This window comes from Oncorhynchus tshawytscha, unplaced genomic scaffold, assembly GCF_018296145.1.
Source record: "Oncorhynchus tshawytscha isolate Ot180627B unplaced genomic scaffold, Otsh_v2.0 Un_contig_8142_pilon_pilon, whole genome shotgun sequence".
In the NCBI taxonomy this organism is placed as follows: Eukaryota; Metazoa; Chordata; class Actinopteri; order Salmoniformes; family Salmonidae; genus Oncorhynchus; species Oncorhynchus tshawytscha.
Window position 1 is genome coordinate 402,501 of NW_024609817.1, and position 24,847 is coordinate 427,347.

Sequence of the window (24,847 nt, forward strand, 5' to 3'; positions counted from 1 at the left end):
TGTAATCAGAACGCTTACAATGTAACATTGTTGTTGGAAAGGGCTCACGTCACCCGGTTACCTCAGGTCAAGTCTGACTGACTATAAAGGCTAGCTCTAGTAGGCTATACCAAATCGCTGCTACAGTAGCTAATTACTCTGTAGGTCGATACAATTACAACCGCTTTGCATTCAAGTGAATTTGTGGAATGTGGGAAATGAAAAGTAAAAACAGTGCGTAAGGAAGAGACGGATTCAAAAACAGACGTAGTAGCACACCATTCAATAGCGCCCTCATTTCCTGACTGGGAAACACAGGGAAAATGTAAAGAATGGTAAACATAAGAATGACTGGTTATTGTGGTTTGCAGCGTATCAAAATAGCGATCCGCAATAGCTGAATATGTGATGAAGGTAGGTAGGTACACTGTGAACTAAGCTGCGAAAGACAAACACGCATGGTGAAGAAGGTGGCGGTAAGAGCCCATCGCATATATCCCAAAGCATCGGCGGTATTGTCTCAGGCAACCCCGCCTCCCTGCTTTTCAGCTCGGCTGCATCACCTACTCACCCTCGCTGGCCAGTGTGGGTATCCCTTCATCTTCGCAAAAACCAAATCTCCTGCCTTGTACTCCCGCGGCCGTGGACGAGCCATAATGACTGTGTGCCAGCCTACTCCAATTTGAGATGAAAATAAATTAAGGTGTTTTAGTTCGGCCCACAACAGAGATGGGGATTATCGACCATCAATGTTTTGATAGCAAGACCGCAGTTTACACGTAAATAAATAATTAAAGCAAAGGATAAGGCCTGGAAACGGTGCCTCATGCACGAAAATGTGTAGATCAGCGCAAGAATACAGGTACAAAACCTAAATCCCAACGTCGAGAAGCTGTCACTGTAGTCCTTAGAGAGTGTTAATAATAATAATAATTTAAAAAACGTCCTCAATAGTGGATGTATTAATTTAAAAAGGACAGCGGCATGGAGAACATGGACTCTCACCAAAATTAGGCTACTCCTCAAATAGAGACAGAAAATATGGGTAATTCCTAGGCTACATAACCAATTTCTTGCCTGTCCTTGCAGAGGCACAATTTAAAATGCAGTATTGTTTTCAATTACAGCCTACATTTTGAGTAGCCTGCAGGCTACTTAAATATGCTAAATAAATGATGGCAGAAAATAGGTCTGCCAGTGCCATAGGTGTCAAACTAACCCTAGTACTGCCAAAGTATATGCAGCAATATACTACCTTGTGCAAAGAACACCGCGATTAAAGAGTCTGTAAGGAACTTTTGCTTCTGGGGGAGCCCAGATTATCTCATTGGATAGAAAGGGGCACACCTTCCCATGTACATGAGCATAAACTACAGTATATAGAGTGCCACAGTATGAGTCATAATACCCATAAAACCTAGCGGTCAAACAGGGAAATGGCTCCCAAAATTTTCCCACCATTTCTTTTTCCCTTGGGGGTATTTAGAAACACTTAAAATAAGAGCTGTGTAAATCTCTAGTACAAGGTGACTTTTATCAATATGTTTGCCTGTATTTACCCACCCAAAATAAAATGCTAATTAGCTGCTAATGTGGCTATCATAAAGAACTACAAATGCCATGATAATCTGGACAAGACTGCCGAACCAAGGTAAAGGTACGAATCTCGGGATTAACTATCTAATGTTAGCTAAGTGTAGTAATGAATCATTTAGCTACATTTCTTTAAATGGACAATTCTTTGAACTGTCTTGTGCAAGTTTTAAATTGACACAATACCTGTTAGCAAAGGTGTCAGCTCGAGATGACGTGCAGGAGTTTGCAGGGATTTGTAATCTTGCATGATGTCTACTTTGATGCTAATTAGCATGTTCAAATCTGAGAGGAAACAGAGCCGAATAAATATATTGATAAAAGTCACCTTGTCCGAGAGAGATTTACATGGATATCAAAATGTCACGCCTGGGTAAGCCTACACAAAACACAACCCTTATTTTAAGTGTTTCTAACATCCCCTATGGAAAAAATGAATGGTGGAAAAACGATTGAATCCATTTCCCTGTTTGACCGCTATGCTTTATGGGTATTAGGACATCTCCTCTGTGGGGCTCTACTGTTAGCATAAATATTCAGATTTGATGAGTTAATGAACCATGCAGACAATACTAAAGCCAAAATTGAAGGTTCACATTTAGCCAGCAACTTCTGTATAGCCTCTTTTAACAGATATTGATTGCATTTATCTGATTCAGGGGCCTGTTTTTATTTGTTTTATTCCAGATGAATATGATCCTGTGTTTATGTTGGGTTTTTGGTTAAAGCATATGTTGTGCTTCGGATTTAGGCCTATTCTGAATGGTTTAAGTGTTATAAAGAAAAGGGTTCATATGTAGAGTTTACAATGAACTATAACATATGTCCACATATGTTGTGTTTAATGGGGAAGGGACATGTACATCTAGCCATATAAAGATTAAGAGAGGAAGTCACACTCATCGAAAGATGTTCACTACAATCCAAGGTCACATACATTCATGTTCAAACTCAAGAGGAAAATCTGAATCATGTGCATATATGTTTCAACCAGCAGATGGTAGTAAAACCTAAGCAATGCCAGAGAACCAAACCCTCATGGACAGCCAGGGCAGTTTCCAGGAGTGTTTCAGTTCGATTCAACATTTACTACGTTGCGTGACGGTTTGTACTGAACGACACGTTTCCCCAAAACGTTGGTCAACTGTCTTGAACAGACGTTGAGGTATATTTAATCAGTTTGGTGGGTGTATCGGAGTGTGGCTGGAAACACTGAGTGACGTATGCCTATTTAAAGGGCAGCGATGCATTTTGAACCCACAACCCAACCACTCCAGTTTTTTAACTGGCCATACAGAACAGTAACGTTTCCGTTTAATTGAACGTTGCACTCCGTTTTTTTGTACTGAACGCCGCCCAAATGATAACGGCGCGGTTCCCGGACACAGACTAAGCACAGTCAAAGATTGTCTATTATATTGACAAGATAGTTGATTGACCATTCTAACAATGTAAATACATATCCTCAAATATGGAAGGCAGGAGGCGAGATCTGGTGGGACCATTCTAGCCAATGAGAGGGCAGATACGTGATACAGTCAATAGAGCTAGAGGAAACTGAGCTGCACTTCCTAACCTCCTGCCCAATGAATGGCCATATTAGAGACACATATTTCTCTCAGATTACACAGATCCACAAAGAATTCAAAAACAAACCCGATTTTGATAAACTCCCATATCTACTGGGTGAAATACCACAGTGTGCCATTACAGCAGCAATATTTGTGACCTGTTGCCTCAAGAAAAGGTCAACCAGTGAAGAACAAACACCATTGTAAATACAACCCATATTTATGCTTATTTATTTTCCCTTTTGTACTTTAACCATTTGTACATCGTTACAACACTGTGTATATATATATATATATATATATATATATATTTATATTTATTTATTTATTTAATATGACATTTGTAATGTCTTTATTCTTTTGTAACTTCTGTGAGTGTAATGTTTACTGTTAATTTTTATTGTTTATTTCACTTGTGTATATGATCTACTTCACTTGCTTTGGCAATGTTAACATATGTTTCCCATGCCAATAAAGCCCCTTGAATTGAATTGAGAGATAGAGGACTCATCTTTGTATCTGTGCCATTATAGCGTCTGTGAAAGAATGGGTTGTCTTCATTTTATAGTACTCACTTTTCTTCTTCTTCATTTGCTGATAGCGCCCAACTCATAGGAATCCCCACCCATTTGACTAATTCAGAATGGTCGAAGCCCTCAATGGCAATGTCCATGTTAAAACAAGTTATATCAATGACGAGTCCTCTATCTATCTCTATGACAACAGGCACAATTCTGATATAAAGTTGTTTTTCTTAAAGTTGCCGAAATGCCACGTGCGTCAACTTATATCAGTGCTTTCCTCGTAACAACCTAACCATAACAAAACGTATATTCGATCAAATAAGCCATACATAGCTAAATATATATAGCTAAAAATATTATATGTTCTTTTAACCAAATTCGGCACTCTCTCATTGACCCCACATACAAAAATGTCTCATTTTGTGGGTTTATTTTTCGTGGACAGATTTTGGGAAGAGTAAAACCTCTCATGTCTCCTCTTCCTCTCTGGCATAATCCTGGACCAACCCTGGAAGTGTTGTTTAGTCCATAAACTAGGTGTAAACTATGACTGTGAAAACAGCTCCAAATATTTACACAACATGCAACAATTTCCACAATTTTACAGAGTAACCGTTCATAAATCAATTCATTAGGCCCTAATCTATGAATTTCACATGACTGGGTAGGGGCCCAGCCAGTCAGAATGAGTTCTTCCCCACAAAAGGGCTTTATTACAGACAGAAATACTCCTCAGATTCATCAGCTGTCTCAGACGATCATGCTGTTTAATCAGCTTTCTTGATACGCCACACCTGTCAGGTGGATGGATTATCTTGGTGAAGGAGAAATGCTCACTAACAGGGATGTAAACAAATTTGTGCACAAAAATATAGAGAAATAATATTTTTGTGCATATGGAACATTTCTGGAGTCTTTTATTTCAGCTCATGATACATGGGAGCAACTCTTTACATGTTGCGTTTATATTTTTGTTCAGTATAGTTATCACATTAAGCCTCACACATGTACGGTATACCACGTTCAATATTTTTTTTCATGGTTTATACTTGATGATTTAATCAAATATTTTGTTCCATGTTGTGTATGGTACATATATGAAGACTTAAATTAGTCCAGTATTTTGGGAAGCTCTTGGTAGGCTATAAACTGGTTAAGGTTATCATACTGGAAAGTGAAAATAATAAAAGATAAAAAGAAAAAAATAACTTCAAAGGTGTTTTAATCTATTTGGGTTCAAAATGATTTTCCTCAAAATACGTGTTAACATTTGGATCCTTTGGATCAGGTGTTGTTACATAATAATACAGAGAATTATAGTACCTCTATAGTGACAGTCTGATAAGGGTTGTCATTATAAAAAATAATAGAACATCATGTCATTTGGTGATTATCATTGTAAAGCCATTTTCACAAAGAAGACAGTATTTTACTTTAAAAAAAGGTTTTTACTATATGACCTCTATTCAAACAGATCGTTATTTGTTTTGTTTTTCGAAGCTATACCCCCTTTTATACATATTAGTGCATAACTGGCAAACTGGGAAGGGTGGGAAGTGGGGTTGCTGTTCATCCACAATTTGCAATTCAAACTAGGTTGGTGCTAAACCTTATGGAGTTGTTAAAGGTCAATATCAAATCATTTCTGGGTAACAATTAAGTACCTTACTCTGATTGTCTTCAATTAAAATGATTTAAAAAATAAACAAAAATAGCTTCTTAGGAAAGAGCAATTTCCCAAGCAAGAATTTAGCTAGGACTGTCTGGGAGTGGTCTGACTGGGGAGGGGAAAACTGAAAACGATCTGTTATTGGCAGAGATGTTTGGAACTCTCTTCATTGCTGGTCTATTAACTAATTTACCACCTGGTGATGTCACCAGGCAGGTCAAAACACCATCCCACCAAAACATGCTGACATTTCAGGCGGTCTTTTCAAACAGCTCTTACACTACCAGGGAATTTTCATAATTTTCAAAATTTCACAGTATTATTTCAATCTCATAGTGTGGAAATATCTCAAACGGTGTTTTTAGTGGTCAAAATGTGCCATGTTTTTTACCCCCTACCCCTTTCAAATATACTAAAAAGGTTACATTCATTTTTTTTTTTGGCATTACATGTTTTTATTTCCTACATACAAAATTGGCCTACTTACTCCTAATACACAAGTTTTAGAATCCCTTATCTAAAAACACTATCAATGTCTGACATTGAATTGCTGTCTTTTTACTCTCACTGTTCTGCTGTAGGCCTTGACTAGAGGACAGAGAATATGGTGCTATCCCTGAGACAGAGTGGGTGATGTAAGTTGTCCAGCACTCCAAAATGTTCCTTCTTCCTGTCTCCCCACGCCTCCCCAGACTAGAGTATTAGTCGGAACAAAAGTCATCTGCTGTCCATCTGGCTGCAGTGCCGGGGCGGTAATACCCCTCATATTCAACAGCTTCCCAAGCCCCTGTGGACAATCAATTTTACCCTCTGCCTCACCCTCCTCCTTTCTCCCCCTCTCCCTGCCCTCCTCCCACTCTCCCATCCCTCCTCCACCTCCCGTCTCCCCTTCTCCCTGCACTCCTCCATAGCCCAAGACTGTGAGGTGGGATCTAATGTCAGTGCCCCCAGAAAATCCCCCCTCTCTGGAACATGTGAGGCTCAAAAGCAGCAGCAGTGCTCATGAGGGTCTGTTGTTACAGTGGTTGGACTCATAGTGGTGTAGTAGGCTATAGAGCTGAAGAGAGAAGGGAGAAGACTAGAATCTAATCACAGGAGGCTGCTGAACAACGGCTCATAATACTGTCCGGAACATAGAAACCACGTGATGTATTTGATACCTTTCCACTTATTCCGCTCCAGCCATTACCACAAGCCTGTCCTCCCCAATTAAGGTGCCACCAACCTCCTATGAATCTAATATAGAAAAAAATATGTTGATTTGGTAAACAACAGTTATCTGTAGTTGTCAGTCATGCATACCATTAACCTTTTTTCTTCTAATAAATCATTATTTGGGAACATACTTCTCTTTGTGGATATGGTTTCTGCTGCAGTTGTTCCTAAACTTATTTTGTGCCATGATTCATCACCTGAAGCTGATGCACAATTTTCATTCCAACCTCAAGATAAACAGAACAATGTTTCTAGCTATACCGCCTAACCTTCGGTTGCGACTCAGTAGGAATTGGCTGCGATCCACCAGTGGGTTACATCCCACCAGTTGGGAACACAGGATACCAGAAACAAAGATTCCTCCTCAGGCTATGTAGCCAACAAATATTACTCCATCACCACTTAACAAGTTGGATACAAATGTTTAAATTCTGCTGTGAACAGTGTGTGGATTGAAATGAACAAGTGATCCACCTCCTACAAGGTTTTCTATGGTTAGTGTCGCCTACATACAGTGCACTGAGGGGACGGAAATAACCGTCGCACCCCCTTTGAGTGGTACTACATTCCCACACCAGCAATAAAGGATCGAGGCACTTGTCGGAACTGGGCTTTTCAGCAGCAGCCAAGTGGTAATGGCCAGCTCTGTGTAAAACATGTAAATGGAAGCTGTGGGTTGACTGAAAATGAAAAGTTACGCAATCAGCGCTTTCATCCTCTGTTTTGCAGCATTAGTTTTAACGTACACTTTGTTTCGTTGCGCAACAGATTCATCCTCCTCACCTGGGGGTGTGGACGTACCGGAACTACTCCTACCACCATAACTACTCCTACCACCAGAACTATTCCTACAATCAGAACTACTCCTACCACCAGAACTACTCCTACAATCAGAACTACTCACCAGAACTACTCCTACCACCTAAACTAGGCCTACCACCAGAACTAATCACCAGAACTAACTACTCCTACCACCAGAACTACTCCTACCACCATAACTACTCCTACCACCATAACTACTCCTACCACCAGAACTACTCCTACAATCAGAACTACTCCTATCACCAGAACTACTCCTACAATCAGAACTATTCACCAGAACTACTCCTACCACCTAAACTACGCCTACCACCAGAACTACTCACCAGAACTAACTACTCCTACCACCAGCACTACTCCTACCACCGGAACTACTCCTACAATCAGAACTACTCACCAGAACTACTCCTACCACCTAAACTACACCTACCACCAGAACTACTCACCAGAACTAACTACTCCTACCACCAGAACTACTCCTACCACCGGAACTACTCCTACAATCAGCACTATTCCTACCATCAGAACTACTCCTACCATCTTAAATACTCCTACCGCAAGAACTACTCCTACCATCAGAACCATTCCTACCACCTGAACTACTCCTACCATCAGAACCATTCCTACCACCAGAACTATTACTCCTACCACCAGAACTACTCCTACCATCGCTGGTCCATTTCTGTCTACAGCCTCTGACAATGGCTACCTGCCACCCCGAGTTAAGGTTAGGTTAAAAATCCCATTTTAAGAAGATCAATTGTAGAAATAGGCGTGGTTTAAGACTTTGTGGCTGTGGTAACTAGTGAAGACCCCTCAATCAATAACAACACACTGCACGGTGACCTCACAACAGTGATAATTTTTTTATTTGACCTTTTATTTAACTAGGCAAGTCAGTTAAGAACAAAAAAAGGTGCCATTATGTCCCAAATGTCACACTATTCCCTATATAGTGCACTACTTTTGACCAGGACCCATAGGGCTCTGCTCAAAGTAGTGCACTATGTAGGGAAAAGAATGCTATTTGGGGCACATTCAGTGTTCTACCTGGTATGGAACACTAGTAGGCCTTAGGAGATAGACGGGGCACAAAACGGGAGAAAACGCTTTGAAACAGAAGAGGTCCAACATGAACACTCATTTCATTTGTACCGTTTCAAAGCGTTTTCTGTTTCTTGCCTACTGAACATGATTCTACTATGCAGTCATTTCTATTATGTAGTTATGTATAAAACAAATAACCCTGTAAATGTAGCTTTTATATAATTGAGGATGAAGTAGTGTTTTTTAATTCCCAGCACCACAAAGAGAAGACAATGTAATAACTGTGTTAATATTACTAGATATTGGCACTGAAAATATTGTGTATAAAGCAGATTCATATTTTGTTACAGGTGGCTAATCGTATGATAGTATTTACTTTAAGAAAACGAAATAGATAAATATTATATATGAAATGAGACCAAAGCGTGCTAACAGATATGGCTTTTTATTGAGTAGGAACGAATATTGTAACATTAAATCAAAAAACACATGGTTTATTTTTACAAATCCATACAACTTCACAAAGAAATGTATATTTTATCTAGCTCAATGTAATTAAATACATAAGGTCAAATATACACTGAGTGTACAAAACATTATGACAGACTGACCAGGTGAATCCAGGTGAAAGATATGATCCCTTATTGATGTCACTTGTTAAATCCATTTTAATCAGTGTAGATAAAGGGGAGGAGACAGGACAAAGAAGGATTTTTAAGCCTTGAGACAATCGATTGTCTCGAGACATGGGTTGTGTATGTGTGCCATTCAGAGGGTGAATGGGCGAGACAAAATATTTAAGTGCCTTTGAGCAGTGTATGGTGGTAGGTGCCAGGCGCACCGATTTGAGAGTGTCAAGAACTCCATGCTGATGGGTTTTTCACGCTCAACAGTTTCCCGTGTGTATCAAGAAGGGTCAACACCCCGAAGGACATCCACCCAACTTGACACAACTGTGGTAAGTATTAGAGCCAACATCAGCCAGCATCCATGTGGAATGCTTTCGACACCTTGTAGAGTCCATGCCCAACAGATTGAGGCTGAGGGCAAATGAGGGGGGTGAAACTCAATATTAGGAAGGTTTTTTAATGTTTGTACACTTAGTGTATATGCAGAATACCTAAACCAAAAAACTATTGTGAAATAATGCAAGAACGTAACTTTGGACATCTTTTTCCTCCCAATAAACATCTCTTAGGATGCAGAATGAGTCTAGTAGAATTAGCATATTTGATACATTATACGTGTTTGTTTTTTTTAGATTACAAATGACTCTATTCACAAAATATACAATTCAATAATTATTTAGGTACCATATGTTTTGAAGGGTGTGTGGACATTGGGCCCTGGCTACTTATCTTTCAGTTAGGTTTTGTTTTTCTCAGTGTTTGACTTGTTCACAGTACAATATCATATGATCCAACTCTTGGAGACAATGACCGTCTGTCTGTCTAGAATGATGCCCTCACCCACTCTAGTGCACAAGATGTGAGCAGATTTTAGTACAAAAGACCATGAAAATATATAAAAGTTCTTCCAATAAATGTTTTCTTCCAAGAGTTGTAATAGCTTTTTAAGAGCCCAAGTCTGAATACTGACTTTTCTGTGATGCATTTTCAGATAAGAGCGTCAAGAGAAGGCTGTTTTAATACTGCAAGCCTCAAATATACGGTGTCCATATTAGGACAGCCTCAATCTCGGCCCAAGACTGAGGCTATCCTAATAGGGACACTGTACTGCATGAGGCGGTTGGATTCGTATGCACCTCGGGACTGAGAAATCTTTGGTCAACGTTATCACGCTAGCATAATGCAACATCCAGAAACAGCAACGATAGGAGAGGAACAGAACCACACATACAACATCAAACAATAACTTATATCCATCAAGTTCACAATACTTAGAAAACTTTTTTTTTTAACAAAGATCTTTACAGACCACAGTCCAAAGAAACTAACGTACGCCACACTTCTAGAATGTCACAGACGCTTTTGATTGGAACGATACGTGTAAACTCACAGGGAAAGTCGACGATAACTACCAAGAAGAACACCGAAAATATTTAACTTGTTATAGTTGATAACCAGTGGTGTAAAGTACTTACGTAAAAATACTTTAAAGTACTACTTAAGTAGTTCTTTTTCGGGGGGATCTGTACCTTACTATTTATATTTTTGACAACTTTTACTTTTAATTCACTACATTCCTAAAGAAAAAAAATGTACTTTTTACTCCAAACATTTTCCCTGACACCCAAAAGTACTTGTTCAATTTTGAATGCTTAGCAGGACAGGAAAATGGTCCAATTCACGCACTTATCAAGAGAACATCCCTGGTCATCCCTACTGCCTCTGATCTGGCGGACTCTCTAAACACAAATGCTTAGTTTGCAAGTTATGTCTGAGCTTTGGAGTGTGCCCCTGGCTATCTGTACATTTTAAAAACAAATGGTGACCCCTGGTTTGCTTAATATAAGGAATTTGAAATTATTTATACTTTTACATTTACTTTTGATATTTAAGTATATTTAAAACCAAGTACTTTTACTCAAGTAGTATTTTCCTGGGTGACTCACTTTTACTCGAGTAATTTTCTATGAAGGTATCTTTACTTTTTCCACCACTGTTGATGACTGGAGATAAGTGTCACTTGAACAGTATGTGATTTAGAAACTGGCAGGTTTCTGGATGTGAGTAAATTATACTAGACTGTAAGGCAAACTATTTAGAATTAGTGCATAGAAATAAAAGAGCTAGAGAGAGGGGTTGAGATGCACAATGTTTTCAAAGATCATGCATGATTTTTAAGTGTTTTAAATCAAGACAAAAATTAATGATGCGAAAATGACTTGTCAATTTCGTGTCCAAAATAAATGGTTGTTTTTCTACATGTACCATCAATAAATATCAATTTAAAAGAACATATTTAAAAATGTTGGCAGGGGAAAGGAAACATAATTAGTTGAAAATGAGTGTCCAAGGAATGGAATGCAGAAGGTCTTCATGTGTACCTCAGAACAATTTCAGGTTGCTGAACTTGATATACCTGGAGAAATCCACTCAACATTCAGGGAGATATACTGTCCTGTAACATTTGCACAAAAAAAGCAGATACAATCTGCTATAACAAAGAAAAATACAGCTGGATTCCACAATCCCAAGCTCACTACAGACATTGCCCCCTAAAAAACAATGGATTTTTTTTCAAAAAGTGCTAACCTGCAAGCCTGTTCTGGTGTCAAATAAACAAAGACTAAAGATTACAGTGAGAGTGAATCAGGGTCTGTGTAAGCTGAAGCTCGGGCAAGGCCCTACTCCTGGTCTAGAGTGGTCCCGCCGCCACTGCCAGTCAGGTTGCGGTGCAGGTTGGGGTTCTGGCTGTGTCTATTGCGGCTCCGTACTGACGAGAACGTGGTGTCGCAGCCTGGGACTTTACACTTGTGCAGCAGGCGCAGGTGGACAGTCTTGTAGTGGGCTCTGAAAGTCCCCTTGTTGCTGTATACCTTCTGGCACACGTGGCAGGTAATGGGTGAGCCACCTCCGCCCCCCTGCGGCCCCATCTGTCCTCCCCCCACACAGCCCAGGGTCCTGTCCCCGCCCAAACTTAATCCTTCCCCAACGGGGCCTCCTAGACCAATCCCGTCGCTGCTTTCCCCATCGCTGTCCTCCTCCATCGGCAGAGGCTCCTCCTCTAGCCCCTCCCCTTCCTCGCTGCCTGCCCCATCCGAGTCCCAGGAGGGAGGGGCGCTGCCACCCCCACGAGGAGGTACAGATGATGACGTACTTAGGTCCAGTACTGCCCCCTCCTCCACCCCTCCTCCTCCTTCCAGTTCCTCTCCTGCATTCTCCCCTGTCCTTTCGTCGGCCATCTTGCTCATGGGGAAGACCAGGCCCATGCGGTTGTGTCCTCTGAAGATGACGGACGTCTGGCTGCCTGTGTCTCTCTGGAGCTCTCTATCCCTCTGGAGGTCTCTCAGGTCCTGGCGGTAGTCCAGGCTGACAGGGTCTTTGTCCCTGCAGAGGGAGGCTGGGGAGTAGAGGGAGCGGGGTGATGGGCTGTACAGGTCTTTGGTCAACAGCTTGTGGTGGAGGTTGAGGTTGGAGCTGTGCCTGAAAGACACAAAATGTAGGAAAGGTTGTTCCTTAGTTGGTGTTTTTTCAAAAGGTACCTTTAGCAATTATTATATCTTTAATTGACCATTCATCTCTGTTAAATAAGTCTGTAACTGACGTATATGTGGTTGCTGCCAGTTTGGTGTGGTTTTATTAGATCATCTGAAAAGACATACTAACCATAACACTTCAACAGAACCTCTGACATCGTATGCTTAAATATCCTATATTGTGCTAGAGAATGACAAATCCCTTTCGTAAATCGCTGACAGACTATACAACTAAATGACAGACTATTAACTGACTGATGTGTGTTTGTTCTATCTCACCTGTCTCTGCTCCTGCGGGAGGGGAAGGCAGCGTTACAGCCAGCCACCGTGCACATGTGCATCTCCTTCAGGTGCACGTTGCGGTAGTGCATCTTCACACTGTACTGGTTGTTGAACGTCTTGCTGCAGATCTCACAGTGGTGTGGAAGGTCATCCCTGTCCAGTGGCTCCTCCTCAGAGTCCATACGAGACTGCAGGAGGCTAGAGTTGGTGTAGTCTTCCATACAGCCCTCTGGTTCATCCTTCCCTCTGTCGCCTAGTCTGAACACACCGCCGTTGGTCAGTCGGTGGTCCATGTCGTCGCACGGCTTGTCTTGGTGCCGGGAGGTTGGTTGGTCGCCCTCCTCTCCCTCTGTCTCTGTGTGGTCTCTGCTCAGAGAGAGGCGGTGGTTCTCTCTGTGGTTGAGTTTTCCATCATAGGGGGATGAGGCGCAGGTGATCATACCTGTCTCTGCCTGCCGGGATCCCTCTTCTTTTTCTTCTTCATCCTCCTCTTGTTCCCTGCCTCCACACACATCTCTCTCCGGGCTGTGGGACCTTGGCCGCTTCACCTCCTCCCTCTCCCCTCTCTCCCCAGCTAGAATGACTCCTCTCTCCTCTCTTTCCCTCTCCCTCTCTACACCCATCTGTCTCGTACACAAATCCCCCCCTCCTCCTACCCCTCTCTCACACTCCTCCTTGTCCCTGCCCTGTACAGGGCTCATGTCCTCTGAACCGCTGTCCTCCCCCATCCTTCCCTCCCTCTCTACCGCTTCCTTCTCGATCTTGATGGGCATGCTCGACTTCCGCGACTTCTTCTTGGGCACAGGGTCAATGATGGCACCGCAGGCGTCTGGGGCGGTGATGGAGGTAGGTTTGAGGGGAAGCGAGGAGGAGAGGACGGAGAGGGAGGGGAGGTGTTGGCCGGGGCTGTTGGCCAGCTCGGCAGGGGTCACCAGGCTCCGGTAGAAAGGCAGCACAGGCTGCACTGTCTTCAGGTTGGGGAAGAGGATGCCGTGGCCCAGGTGCCCCATGCTGGGGAAGGAGCTGCTGTGGTGCAGCTTGGTGCTGCTGGTGGTGGAGTCCACATGACTCACCATGTAGCTGGCAACTGACTTCTGGCTGTCGGGGGACGAGGTCAGGGACACCGGGATGGATGAGTGGGGGTACTCAGACCGCGGTTTGTCGCTTGCCTCGGAGTCTTCGTCGGCCGAAAGGCTCCCGCCGCCTCGCAGGTCCTTGTCGCGGTTGTTGCGGTTCATGGGCATGTGCAGGCGCGGGTTGGGGTTGGCACTGTGGCGGTTGCGGCTGCGCAGCGAGCTGAACACCATGTTGCAGCCGTCGATGGTGCACTTGTGCTTGATCTTCAGGTGCACAGCGTTGTAGTGGATTTTCAGCGTGCCCTTGTCGTAGAAGGTCTTGTCGCACGCACTGCAGTACACACGCCCCTTCTTGAGACTTCCTCCCCCGCCTCCCCCGTTCCGGTCCATGGAGTGTTGGAGCTTGCTATCCGGGGACATCTGGGTAAAGTCAGAGTTCATCATGGATGGTGTGGAGCGGCCGTCCGAGTAGTTGTCGCTAGTTGGGAAGTCCTCAGCCTCCATCTTGGGCGTGGCCGAGAGGCCGTCCATAGGGTTGTCTCCACCCCTGTCCAGGTCAGAGGTGAATGAGGCGGAGCTCGAGCCCACCAGGCTGCTCTCGGTGGGAGGCGGCCCGGGGAGGGGGAGGGCGTTGGGGTTCTCGTCCCCCCGTCTCTGCCCCTGCTCCATCTGCCCCCCTTGCTGCTGCAGCGCCCCCAGTGGCGACCCCAGGAGAGGCGCTGGCACGGAGCCCAACAATTGAAATGGTAGCATAAACGCCATACTATTAATAAAGTTCTCAAAGTGGTGCGCTTTGGACGAGCTCAGTTTCTCCACCTTGGGGGTCAGGACGTTGTTGGTGGTGGCAGTGCGCGGGGTGCTGCGCTCGATGAAGGTGCGGATGTCTGAGTTGGTGCGTGTGCTGGGGACCAGCACGGCCTGGCCCTCCTTGTCCTGCAGGGCCATCAGCTCCACAATGGACTTGGTCTCACCGAAGCGGAGGAACTGCTGCAGCGTAGCAATCTCCTCCTCGAACGTCATGATGGCCCAGCGGTCCAACACCTTCCCTGATATGTCCTGGAGAGGGTGTGAGGGAGGGGGAGCGGGGAGGGGGAGGAAAGGAGGGTGTGGGGGAGGAAGCGGAAAGTTGAGGGTGTGGGGGAGAGGAAGGAAAGGAGAGGGGGTGGGTGGAGTGCGGGGAGGGGGGGGAGAGAGTGAGAGAGCGAGAAAGGGATTGATATGCAGAGAAAGAGAGAGAGCATTTCATCATTAGCATTATACATCTGTATTAAGCTCTATTCCTGTATATTCACACACCAAGGACGCTATGAGGTCATCTAAAACACAGACTGACTGTGTCTAAATAGGTGTAGGGTGAACTTGCCCTTAGACACTGATCTTGGGTCAAATGAGCATTTTCCCCACTAATGGCTAAGGTGAGGATTGGGGGAGGGGAAGTTAAGCCTAGATCTGTATTTAGGGGAACTTCACCCCAGAGCGTCTTAATAAAGGGTTCAGTTGTAAAGTTAATGCAGAGAGGAGGGAGCCCTCATTACAGCGCTGCCTTTCATCTTGCCTGTCATTTCTCTTCATTTAAATCACGTGGATTTTCCCTCTATCCATCAGCATCAGAGAGGACATGTGCACACACATACATACAAATGAATGAATACACACACACACACACACACACACACACACACACACACACACACACACACACACACACACACACACACACACACACACACACACACACACACACGCACATGCATGCACACACACACACGCACATCAGGGTGGAGTGAGATCAGAGAGGAAGGAGAGAGGAGAATGAGGTTCCTCCACCCGGCCCAGTAGTAATTACATAGGATTGTGGTGTCTGTGAAAGTCAGACCGCGGCCTCTTCATACAGTAACCATGATCAATATTTCATCACACAGCATTCGCTTGGCTCTGCCTGTCGAGGATTCTGACTCTGTGTTCACCATTAGAGGAGCTAACATTAAATGCAGAGAGAAAGCTGAATAGTTGATGACGGACTAATCGAAGTGAGCAGCGGTTGGCTGACACTGACTGTGTGCCGGGTGGTTCTGCCTAGCTCAAGTTTGAGAGGGAAATCGTGGAACTAAATAATATTTACAAATCTCCCCTCCATCAGTCTGGAGACCTCCAGAGAGGAGGATGAGGAGAAGAGGAGCGTTCCTATAGAGATGCTTTGCTTCTCCCCCTCTCTCCTGTGTTCCTCTCTCTCCTCCTCTCTTCTGTCCTCCTTTCTCTCCCCTCTCCTCGTCCTAAAGTAAAAAAGAAGAGGCCCTCCCCCCCCACCTGTAGGACGTATCCTCGGATGTAGTCCTGTAGGGTCCAGTCCAATGCGTTGAGGATCTGGATGACCTCCTCTTGTTTCAGGACACTGAACAGCCTGTCCAGCAGGATCTTTAGTCTGACTGGTATTGCCTGGGTCCCGTAGAGCATCAGGCTGCAGATGTCAAAGACCACGTTAGAGTGGACGATCTCCACCTGGCTGCCCTGGTACATGTGGTGCAGCTTCAGCTTGCTCAGAGCTGCAGGAAGACGGAGGGGTGGAGGACGCACAGGAGTGAGTCGAGAAAACACAGGCGAACCCACACACACACACAGACATGAATATAGAAAACAGCCCCCCCCACACACACAGACATGAATATAGAAAACAGCCCCCCACACACACAAACATGAATAATGACACACCTACCACCCACCCTCATTCCCACACCCTGATAGAAATGTACACTAAGTAAAGTAACAATTGAATCTGTGCTTACCGTGCGCTACCCATCCATGCTTGCAGTGCTCACACAGTCTTTTCTTCAGTTTCCCAGGTTTGAAACTATCACAGGTACAGTTCACCAAGGTGCAGCAGATCGCCTGGCAGAGAGACAGAAGTTCAGAAGGTCCAGAAACATTTATAAGCCGTATGAGGCAGGATTCGCAAATGGAATGATCGGAATGCCTGGTGTTGGTAAAGTAGGGGTATAGCTTTAAAACACTGAAGTGCATTGTGGGTAACGTAGTAAGTTAACTTTTGTTTTTGACGCAATTGTTGTGTGGAGGAGATGTAGGGGAACTGTGAGCCACGCTCTTTTTGCTCCATTAGCCTGCTATTTTATTTAGTCATTCAGACTACCTCACATAGTGTACAAGTTTAATAAATGTCAACTACTTCAGTGGAATTCCAGACTAACTCGTCATTAGCAGCAGATAAGATCCCCAAATGTGGGAATTGCCCCAGAGCATCTGTACATTTCTCTGGCCTTGGAGCTAGCAAGTGAAGGCTCCCCTGAGCCGTCCCGACTACGGTCTGGGGGAGGGGAGGAAGTAAAGGTAACACTGGGTTCCATTAGAGAGCCACAAAGGACAAAATAAAACTCAACTTCGGTTTTCAAGTTCCACTAACAACACACATTTCTGTTCAAGCCCCTCACTAGCACACCTGATTCAACAACTCAATTAATCATCAAGTCCTTTAGTTAGTTGAATCAAGTGTGCTGGACTAGAAATGTTCGGGTTTCTTTCTCAACCAGAAGTTGATAGTTGAGAAACACTGACATAAAACACAGCTGAACTCAGGAGAAAGGGAAAGTATAACAATAGATTAACCAGGAGAAGAAACCAATATGCAGTTTGATCTCAGCCTCAATAAGCCTTCTGCCTTATTATTATACGACCATGCTGGTCATTTATGAACATTTGAACATCTTGGCCATGTTCTGTTATAATCTCCACCCGGCACAGCCAGAAGAGGACTGGCCATCCCACAAAGCCTGGTTCCTCTCTAGGTTTCTTCCTAGGTTTTTGCCTTTCTAGGGAGTTTTTCCTAGCCACCGTGCTTCTACACCTGCATTGCTTGCTGTTTGGGGTTTTAGGCTGGGTTTCTGTACAGCACTTTGAGATATCAGCTGATGTACGAAGGGCTATATAAATAAATTTGATTTTGAATTGATCACATGGAGAACACTACCTATCATTCACTTCTACAGGGAAATACACATTCAGCCTCAACCAACGGAAACAGCTTCTCTTCCCACCTAGAGCTGAGGGAAACAGATCCACATTGTTTCACAGGGAGGGAGTTATCTTTTGTACATTAATAAATGCACAGCCTTACACCTCTCTCTCTTCTGGATGTATAGCTGCAGAAACAGAGATTGCCTGCAGTCATCTGTTCTCCCATTGTGAATAAATCATCCCTGCCCTGGGATGAGCAGTGCATGTGAGAGAGATCAGGCAAGCTTCTCACACTAACACACAGACACACACAGCAGTGCTGCGGGCCTGTTCTCCCCATGCTAGGATCATCTACATCAGGCCTGCCCTGTTCTCCCCATGCTAGGATCATCTACATCAGGCCTGCCCTGTTGTCCCCATGCTAGGATCATTATAGATCCAAGATGGCGTAGAAGTCAGACATCTTTGTCCTGTCGTGTCCCATGTATATATCTTTTTATAGCTTTTTCTTCACATATCCTTTTTTATATTTTTCTAAGCCTCAACTTCAAAATACTCTTCAGCAACCTGCCTCACCCAATGTGGTGTGGATCTGCTTTTTCTAAAGTATTTTTCTTTACTTCGGGAACCGGAATCCCCCAACAGAAGCTAGCCAGCTAACTTGCTACTAGCTAGTAGTCAGCTAACCACTGCTAGCGGTCATCAGCTAGCCAATTTGCACAACGTGATTCAAACCAAGCTCTGAACCTTTTCACCTGGATCATCGCAGCTAGCTACCTGCAATTCGAGTGGCTACTCCTGGCTGTCCTGAAGCCTGGAGCTAGCCCATGCTAGGCCCATCTCCTGACTAGCTGAAGAGGTCCATCAGCCACTCTACAGTACCTATTTTGCCAATTGGCCCGGACCCCTTTAACTGCCGGTACGTACGGAGCTCCTTCACGACTGGACTACCGACGGAATCTGCCCGAGGGGGTTTTCAACTGGCTCCTATGTCACGACGTCCCCTGAATGCCCATCTGCTAGCCACGGCCCGCTAGCAGTCTAGAGCATATCGGACTGTTACCTGAATATGTCCAGCGGCCAACTTCTTGGGCCACTATATCTATTTTGCCAATTGGCTTGGACCCCTTTTTGTACACGAAGCCCTCTTTTTCCATCACGACTGGACTACCGACGTAATCTGCCTGAGGGTTGTCCCCCCCCCCAACAGGCCCCTCATTCGCAACGTCCCCTGAATGCCCATCTGCTAGCCTGCTATCCGTGGCCCCTAGCTGTCTAGAGCATATTGGACTGTTAGCTAAAGAGATCCATCGGCCAATTTCTTGGGCCACTATACCTATTTTGCCAATTGGACTGAACCCCTTTGCTACACAGAACCCGAATACTCCATCGCGACTGGTCTATTAGACGTAACTGCATGAGGAGGCTATAACAGACTGCCTCCATCACAACGTCCATCTAAGGCAATTCTGCTAACTTGCTAGCCCCTGCCTGCTAGCTGTCTGAATCACAGTGTCTCCAGCCAGCCTAACTACTCACTGGACCCCTATGATCACTCGGCCACACATGCCTCTCCCTAATGTCAATATGCCTTGTCCATTACTGTTCTGGTTAGTGATTATTGTCTTATTTCACTGTAAAGCCTCTAGCCCTGCTCAATATGGCTTAACCAACCCTTTAGTTCCACTACCCACACATGCGGAGACATCAGCTGGTTTAAATGTTTCTAGAGAAAATATCTCTCTCATCATCACACAATTCCTAGGTTTACCTCCAATGTATTCACATCCTACCATACCTTTGTCTGTACAGTTTGCCTTGAATCTATTCTATCATGCCCAGAAAACTGCTCCTTTTACTCTCTGTTCCGAACATACTAGACGGCCAGTTCTGATAGCCTTTAGCCGCACCTTTATCCTACTCCTCCTCTGTTCCTCCGGTGATGTAGAGGTTAATCCAGGCCCTGCAGTGCCTAACTCCACTCCTATTCCCCAGGTGATCTCATTTGTTGACTTCTGTAACCGTAAAGCCTTGGTTTCATGCATGTTAACATTAGAAGCCTCCTCCCTAAGTTTGTTTTATTCACTACTTTAGCACACTCTGCCAACCCGGATGTCCTAGCCGTGTCTGAATCCTGGCTTAGGAAGACCACCAAAACCCCTGAAATTTACATTCCTAACTATAACATTTTCCGACAAGATAGAACTGCCAAAGGGGGCGGAGTTACAATCTACTGCAGAGATAGCCTGCAGAGTTCTGTCTTACCCAAACAATTCAAGCTTCTACTTTTAAAAATCCACCTTTCTAGAAACAAGTCTCTCACTGTTTTGCTATAGACCACCCTCTGCGCCCAGCTGTGCCCTGGACACCATATGTGAATTGATTGCCCCCCATCGATCTTCAGAGCTTGTGCTGCTAGGTGACCTAAACTGGGACATGCTTAACACCCCAGCCATCCTACAATCTAAACTTGATGTCCTCAATCTCACACAAATTATCAATGAACCTACCAGGTACAACCCCAAATCCGTAAACACAGGCACCCTCATAAATAGCATCCTAACCAACTCTCCCTCCAAATACACCTCTGCTGTTTTCAACCAAGATCTCAGCGATCACTGCCTCATTGCCTGCATCCGTAATGGGTCTGTGGTTAAACGACCACCCCTCATCACACGCAAATGCTCCCTAAAACAATTCAGCGAGCAGGCCTTTCTAATCGACCTGGCCCGGGTATCTTGGAAGGATACTGACCTCATCCCGTCAGTAGAGGATGCCTGGTTATTCTTTAAAAGTGCTTTCCTCACCATTTTAAATAAGCATGCCCCATTCAAAAAATTTAGAGCCAGGAATAGATATAGCCCTTGCTTCACTCCAGACCTGACTGCCCTTGACCGGCACAAAAACATCCTGTGGCGTACTGCATTATCATCAAATAGCCCCCATGATATGCAACTTTTCAGAGAAGTTAGGAACCAATATACACAGGCAGAGAGGAAAGCAAAGGCTAGCTTTTTCAAACAGAAATGTGCATCCTGTAGCACAAACTCAAAACGTTCTGGGACAATGTAAAGTCCATGGAGAATAAGAGCACCTCCTCCCAGCTGCACTGAGGCTAGGAAACATTGTTCACCACCGATAAATCCACTAGAATTGAGAATTTCAATAAGCATTTTTCTACGGCTGACCATGCTTTCCACCTGGCTACCCCTACCTCGGTAAATTGCCCTGCACCCCCCACAGCAACTCGCCCAAGCCTCCCCCATTTCTCCTTCACCCAAATCCAGACAGCTGATGTTCTGAAAGAGCTGCAAAATCTGGACCCCTACAAATCAGCCAGACTAGACAATCTGGACCCTCTCTTTCTAAAATTATCTGCAGAAATTGTTGCAACCCCTATTACTAGCCTGTTCAACCTCTCTTTCGTATCGTCTGAGATTCCCAAAGATTGGAAAGATGCCGCGATCATCCCCCTCTTAAAAGGGGGAGACACTCTAGACCCAAACTGCTACAGACCTATATCTATCCTACCCTGCCTTTCTAAGGTCCTCGAAAGCCAAGTTAACAAACAGATTACCGACCATTTCGAATCCCACCGTACCTTCTCCGCTATGCAATCTGGTTTCAGAGCTGGTCATGGATGCACTTCAGTCACGCTCAAGGTCCTAAACGATATCATATCCGCCATCGATAAGAGACATTACTGTGCAGCCGTATTCATCGACCTGGCTAAGGCTTTCGACTCTGTCAATCACAACATTCTTATCGGCAGACTCCAAGGCTGTTTTCTCAAATGATTGCCTCGTCTAGTTCACCAACTACTTCTCTGATCAATTTGACACACTGAATTCTGAGGACCTGTTGTCCAGACCTCTGGCAGTCTCTATGGGGGTGCCACAGGGTTCAATTCTCAGGCAGACTCTCTTCTCCGTATACATCAATGTCGCTCTTGCTGCTGGTAATTCTCTGATCCACCTCTATGCAGATGACACCATTCTGTATATCTCTGGCCCTTCTTTGGACACTGTTAACAAACCTCCAAACGAGCTTCAATGCCATACAACTCTCCAACTCTCCTACAACTCTCCTTCCGTGGCCTCCAACTGCTCTTAAATGCAAGTAAAACTAGTAAAACTAAATGCATGCTCTTCAACCGATCGCTGCCCGCACCTGCCCGCCCATCCAGCATCCCTACTGGATGGTTCGGACTTAGAATATGTGGACAACTACAAATACCTAGGTGTCTGGCTAGACTGTAAACTCTCCTTCCTGACTCATATTAAGCATCTCCAATCCAAAATTAAATCTAGAATTGGCTTCCTATTTCACAACAAAGCATCCTTCACTCATGCTGCCAAACATACCCTCGTAAAACTGACCATCCTACCGATCCTCGACTTCGGTGATGTCATCTACAAAATAGCCTCCAACACTCTACTCAACAAATTGGATGCAGTCTATCACAGTGCCATCCATTTTGTCAAAAAGCCCCATATACTACCCACCACTGCGACCTGTACGCTCTCGTTGGCTGGCCCTCGCTTCATACTCGTCGCCAAACCCACTGGCTCCAGATCATCTACATGTCTTTTCTAGGTAAAGCCCCGCCTTCTCTCAGCTCACTGGTCACCATAGCAGCACCCACCTGTAGCACGCGCTCCAGCAGGTATATTTCACTGGTCACCCCCAAAGCAATATTCCTCCTTTGGCCGACTTTCCTTCCAGTTCTCTGCTGCCAATGACTGGAACGAACTGCAAAAATAACTGAAGCTGGAGACTCATATCTCCCTAACTAGCTTTAAGCACCAGCTGTCAGAGCAGCTAACAGATCACTGCACCTGTACATAGCCCATCTGTAAATAGCCCATCCAACTACCTCATCCCAATACTGTATTTATTTTGCTCCTTTGCACCCCAGTATCTCCACTTGCACATTCATCTTCCGCACATCTATTAATTCCAGTGTTTAATTGGTTTATTGTAATTACTTCGCCACCATGGACTATTTATTGCCTTACCTCCCTTATCTTACCTCATTTGCACACACTGTATATAAACGTTTTCTACTGTATTACTGACTGTATGTTTGTTAATTCCATGTGTAACTCTGTGTTGTATGTGTTGAACTGCTTTGCTTTATCTTGGCCAGGTTGCAGTTGTAAATGAGAACTTGTTCTCAACTAGCCTACCTGGTTAAATAAAGGCTCCCCATGCTAGGATCATCTACAGCAGGCCTGCCCTGTTCTCCCCATGCTAGGATCATCTACAGCAGGCCTGCCCTGTTCTCCCCATGCTAGGATCATCTACAGCAGGCCTGCCCCGTTCTCCTCATGCTGGGATCATCTACAGCACCAAAGAGGTGTCCTCCACACCTGGCCCACCAACTCCATGTCAGCCAATCATATCCTGGTATTAAGACCCTTTACACAACACAAAGATGATGCCTCTGTCTCTGGTTGTGGCCCAAATGGCACCGTATTCCCTTTATAGTGCACTACTTTTGACCAGGGCCCATTGGAAATAAGGTGTAATTTGGGATGCAACCTCTGTTTCCCACTAATGGTCCTTATCTCTCAGGACAAGCACTCAGCAGCGAGTGTGTGTGTGAGAGATTTTAGTCACTGATGCTACTAGTGCTGTTGCCCTGTGTGTGTGTACAGTGTGTGTGTGTGTGTACAGTGTGTGATGCTATCTGATGCTTTGTGTTTCCTGCTTTCTGTACAGTGCTGTGTTAAGTGGTTGGGTTGAGAGAGAGCAGTAGAGTGACTGGGCTGAAACAGAGCTCTCCAGACCACCACTACACAACACTGAGGCAATCACAGTTCTCCAGACCACCACTACACAACACTGAGTCAATCACAGCTCTTCAGACCTCCACTACACAACACTGAGTCAATCACAGTTCTCCAGACCACCACTACCCAACACTGAGTCAATCACAGTTCTCCAGACCACCACTACACAACAGAGTCAATCACAGTTCTCCAGACCACCACTACACAACACTGAGTCAATCACAGTTCTCCAGACCACCACTACACAACACTGAGTCAATCACAGCTCTCCAGACCACCACTACACAACACTGAGTCAATCACAGCTCTCCAGACCACCACGACACAAGACTGAGTCAATCACAGTTCTCCAGACCACCACCTCACAACACTGAGTCAATCACAGCTCTCCAGACCACCACCTCACAACACTGAGTCAATCACAGCTCTCCAGACCACCACCTCACAACACTGAGTCAATCACAGCTCTCCAGACCACCACCTCACAACACTGAGTCAATCACAGCTCTCCAGACCACCACTACACAACACTGAGTCAATCACAGCTCTCCAGACCAGAGTCAATCAGAGGCCCAAAACAATATTTCACACACTTTCATTCTCTGAACGAAGCATATTGTATTCCAGGGTTCTAGGTTTTATATTCAAACGTGTGTGTGTACGTGCTTGTGTTGATGCTCATTAGATTGCGTTGAGAAGTTGGTGTGAAAGTGATTAATAAGATTCCGTTTCACCTGACAGTAAGAATCAACATGTTATGTGTCATAAAAATAAGTGTATAAATCACAGCAACAAACAGGGTTTCCATAACATCAACAAGAACAGTATGCATGCCATTTACCACTAGCCGATTACTAACTAGCATCCCTTGAGAAGAGTCATCAGAATTGTGATCAAAGCGACCTGTGTTAGCGCTACACACCACCCCCCCGTGCTGCGCTAGCACCTCTCTCTCTCTCTCTCCCCTACCATCTATAATGTATCAACAGCATGTGTTAGCATACATGAGTAGCATGCTTAATGGTTAGCAATTACTGCTGCTGTAGCACTAACCCCCTCAACAGGGGGGGAGGAGGAGACTGTCTCCCTTTCTCTTAATTAATCACACAGTCAACTCCTCCCACTCGTTCGTTAGCAGGGCTGGGTTCC

The 24,847-nt window shown here is 44.7% G+C and overlaps 2 protein-coding genes across 6 annotated transcripts in view; both read right to left on the bottom strand.

Annotated features, from left to right (window-relative positions):
* The window catches only part of hdgfl3 (HDGF like 3), a 14,012-nt gene extending 12,665 nt beyond the window's left edge, over positions 1-1,347 (bottom strand). For 2 of the 3 annotated variants that reach the window (XM_042318855.1, XM_042318853.1), the window contains exon 1: positions 551-1,228. In XM_042318855.1, coding sequence (XP_042174789.1) covers positions 551-634 — 84 coding nt within the window. In that variant the 5' untranslated portion in view covers positions 635-1,228. The other variant, XM_042318854.1, reaches the window with a different exon arrangement.
* A 9,595-nt stretch (positions 1,348-10,942) lies between these two features.
* Positions 10,943-24,847, bottom strand: part of bnc1 (basonuclin 1) — a 67,506-nt gene continuing 53,601 nt past the window's right edge. For all 3 annotated transcript variants that reach the window (XM_042318824.1, XM_042318822.1, XM_042318823.1), the window contains 4 exons: positions 16,721-16,823; positions 16,245-16,480; positions 12,859-14,993; positions 10,943-12,526 (listed from right to left, as the gene is read on the bottom strand). In XM_042318824.1, coding sequence (XP_042174758.1) covers positions 11,728-12,526; positions 12,859-14,993; positions 16,245-16,480; positions 16,721-16,823 — 3,273 coding nt within the window. In that variant the 3' untranslated portion in view covers positions 10,943-11,727. The remainder of the gene's footprint in view (positions 12,527-12,858; positions 14,994-16,244; positions 16,481-16,720; positions 16,824-24,847) is intronic.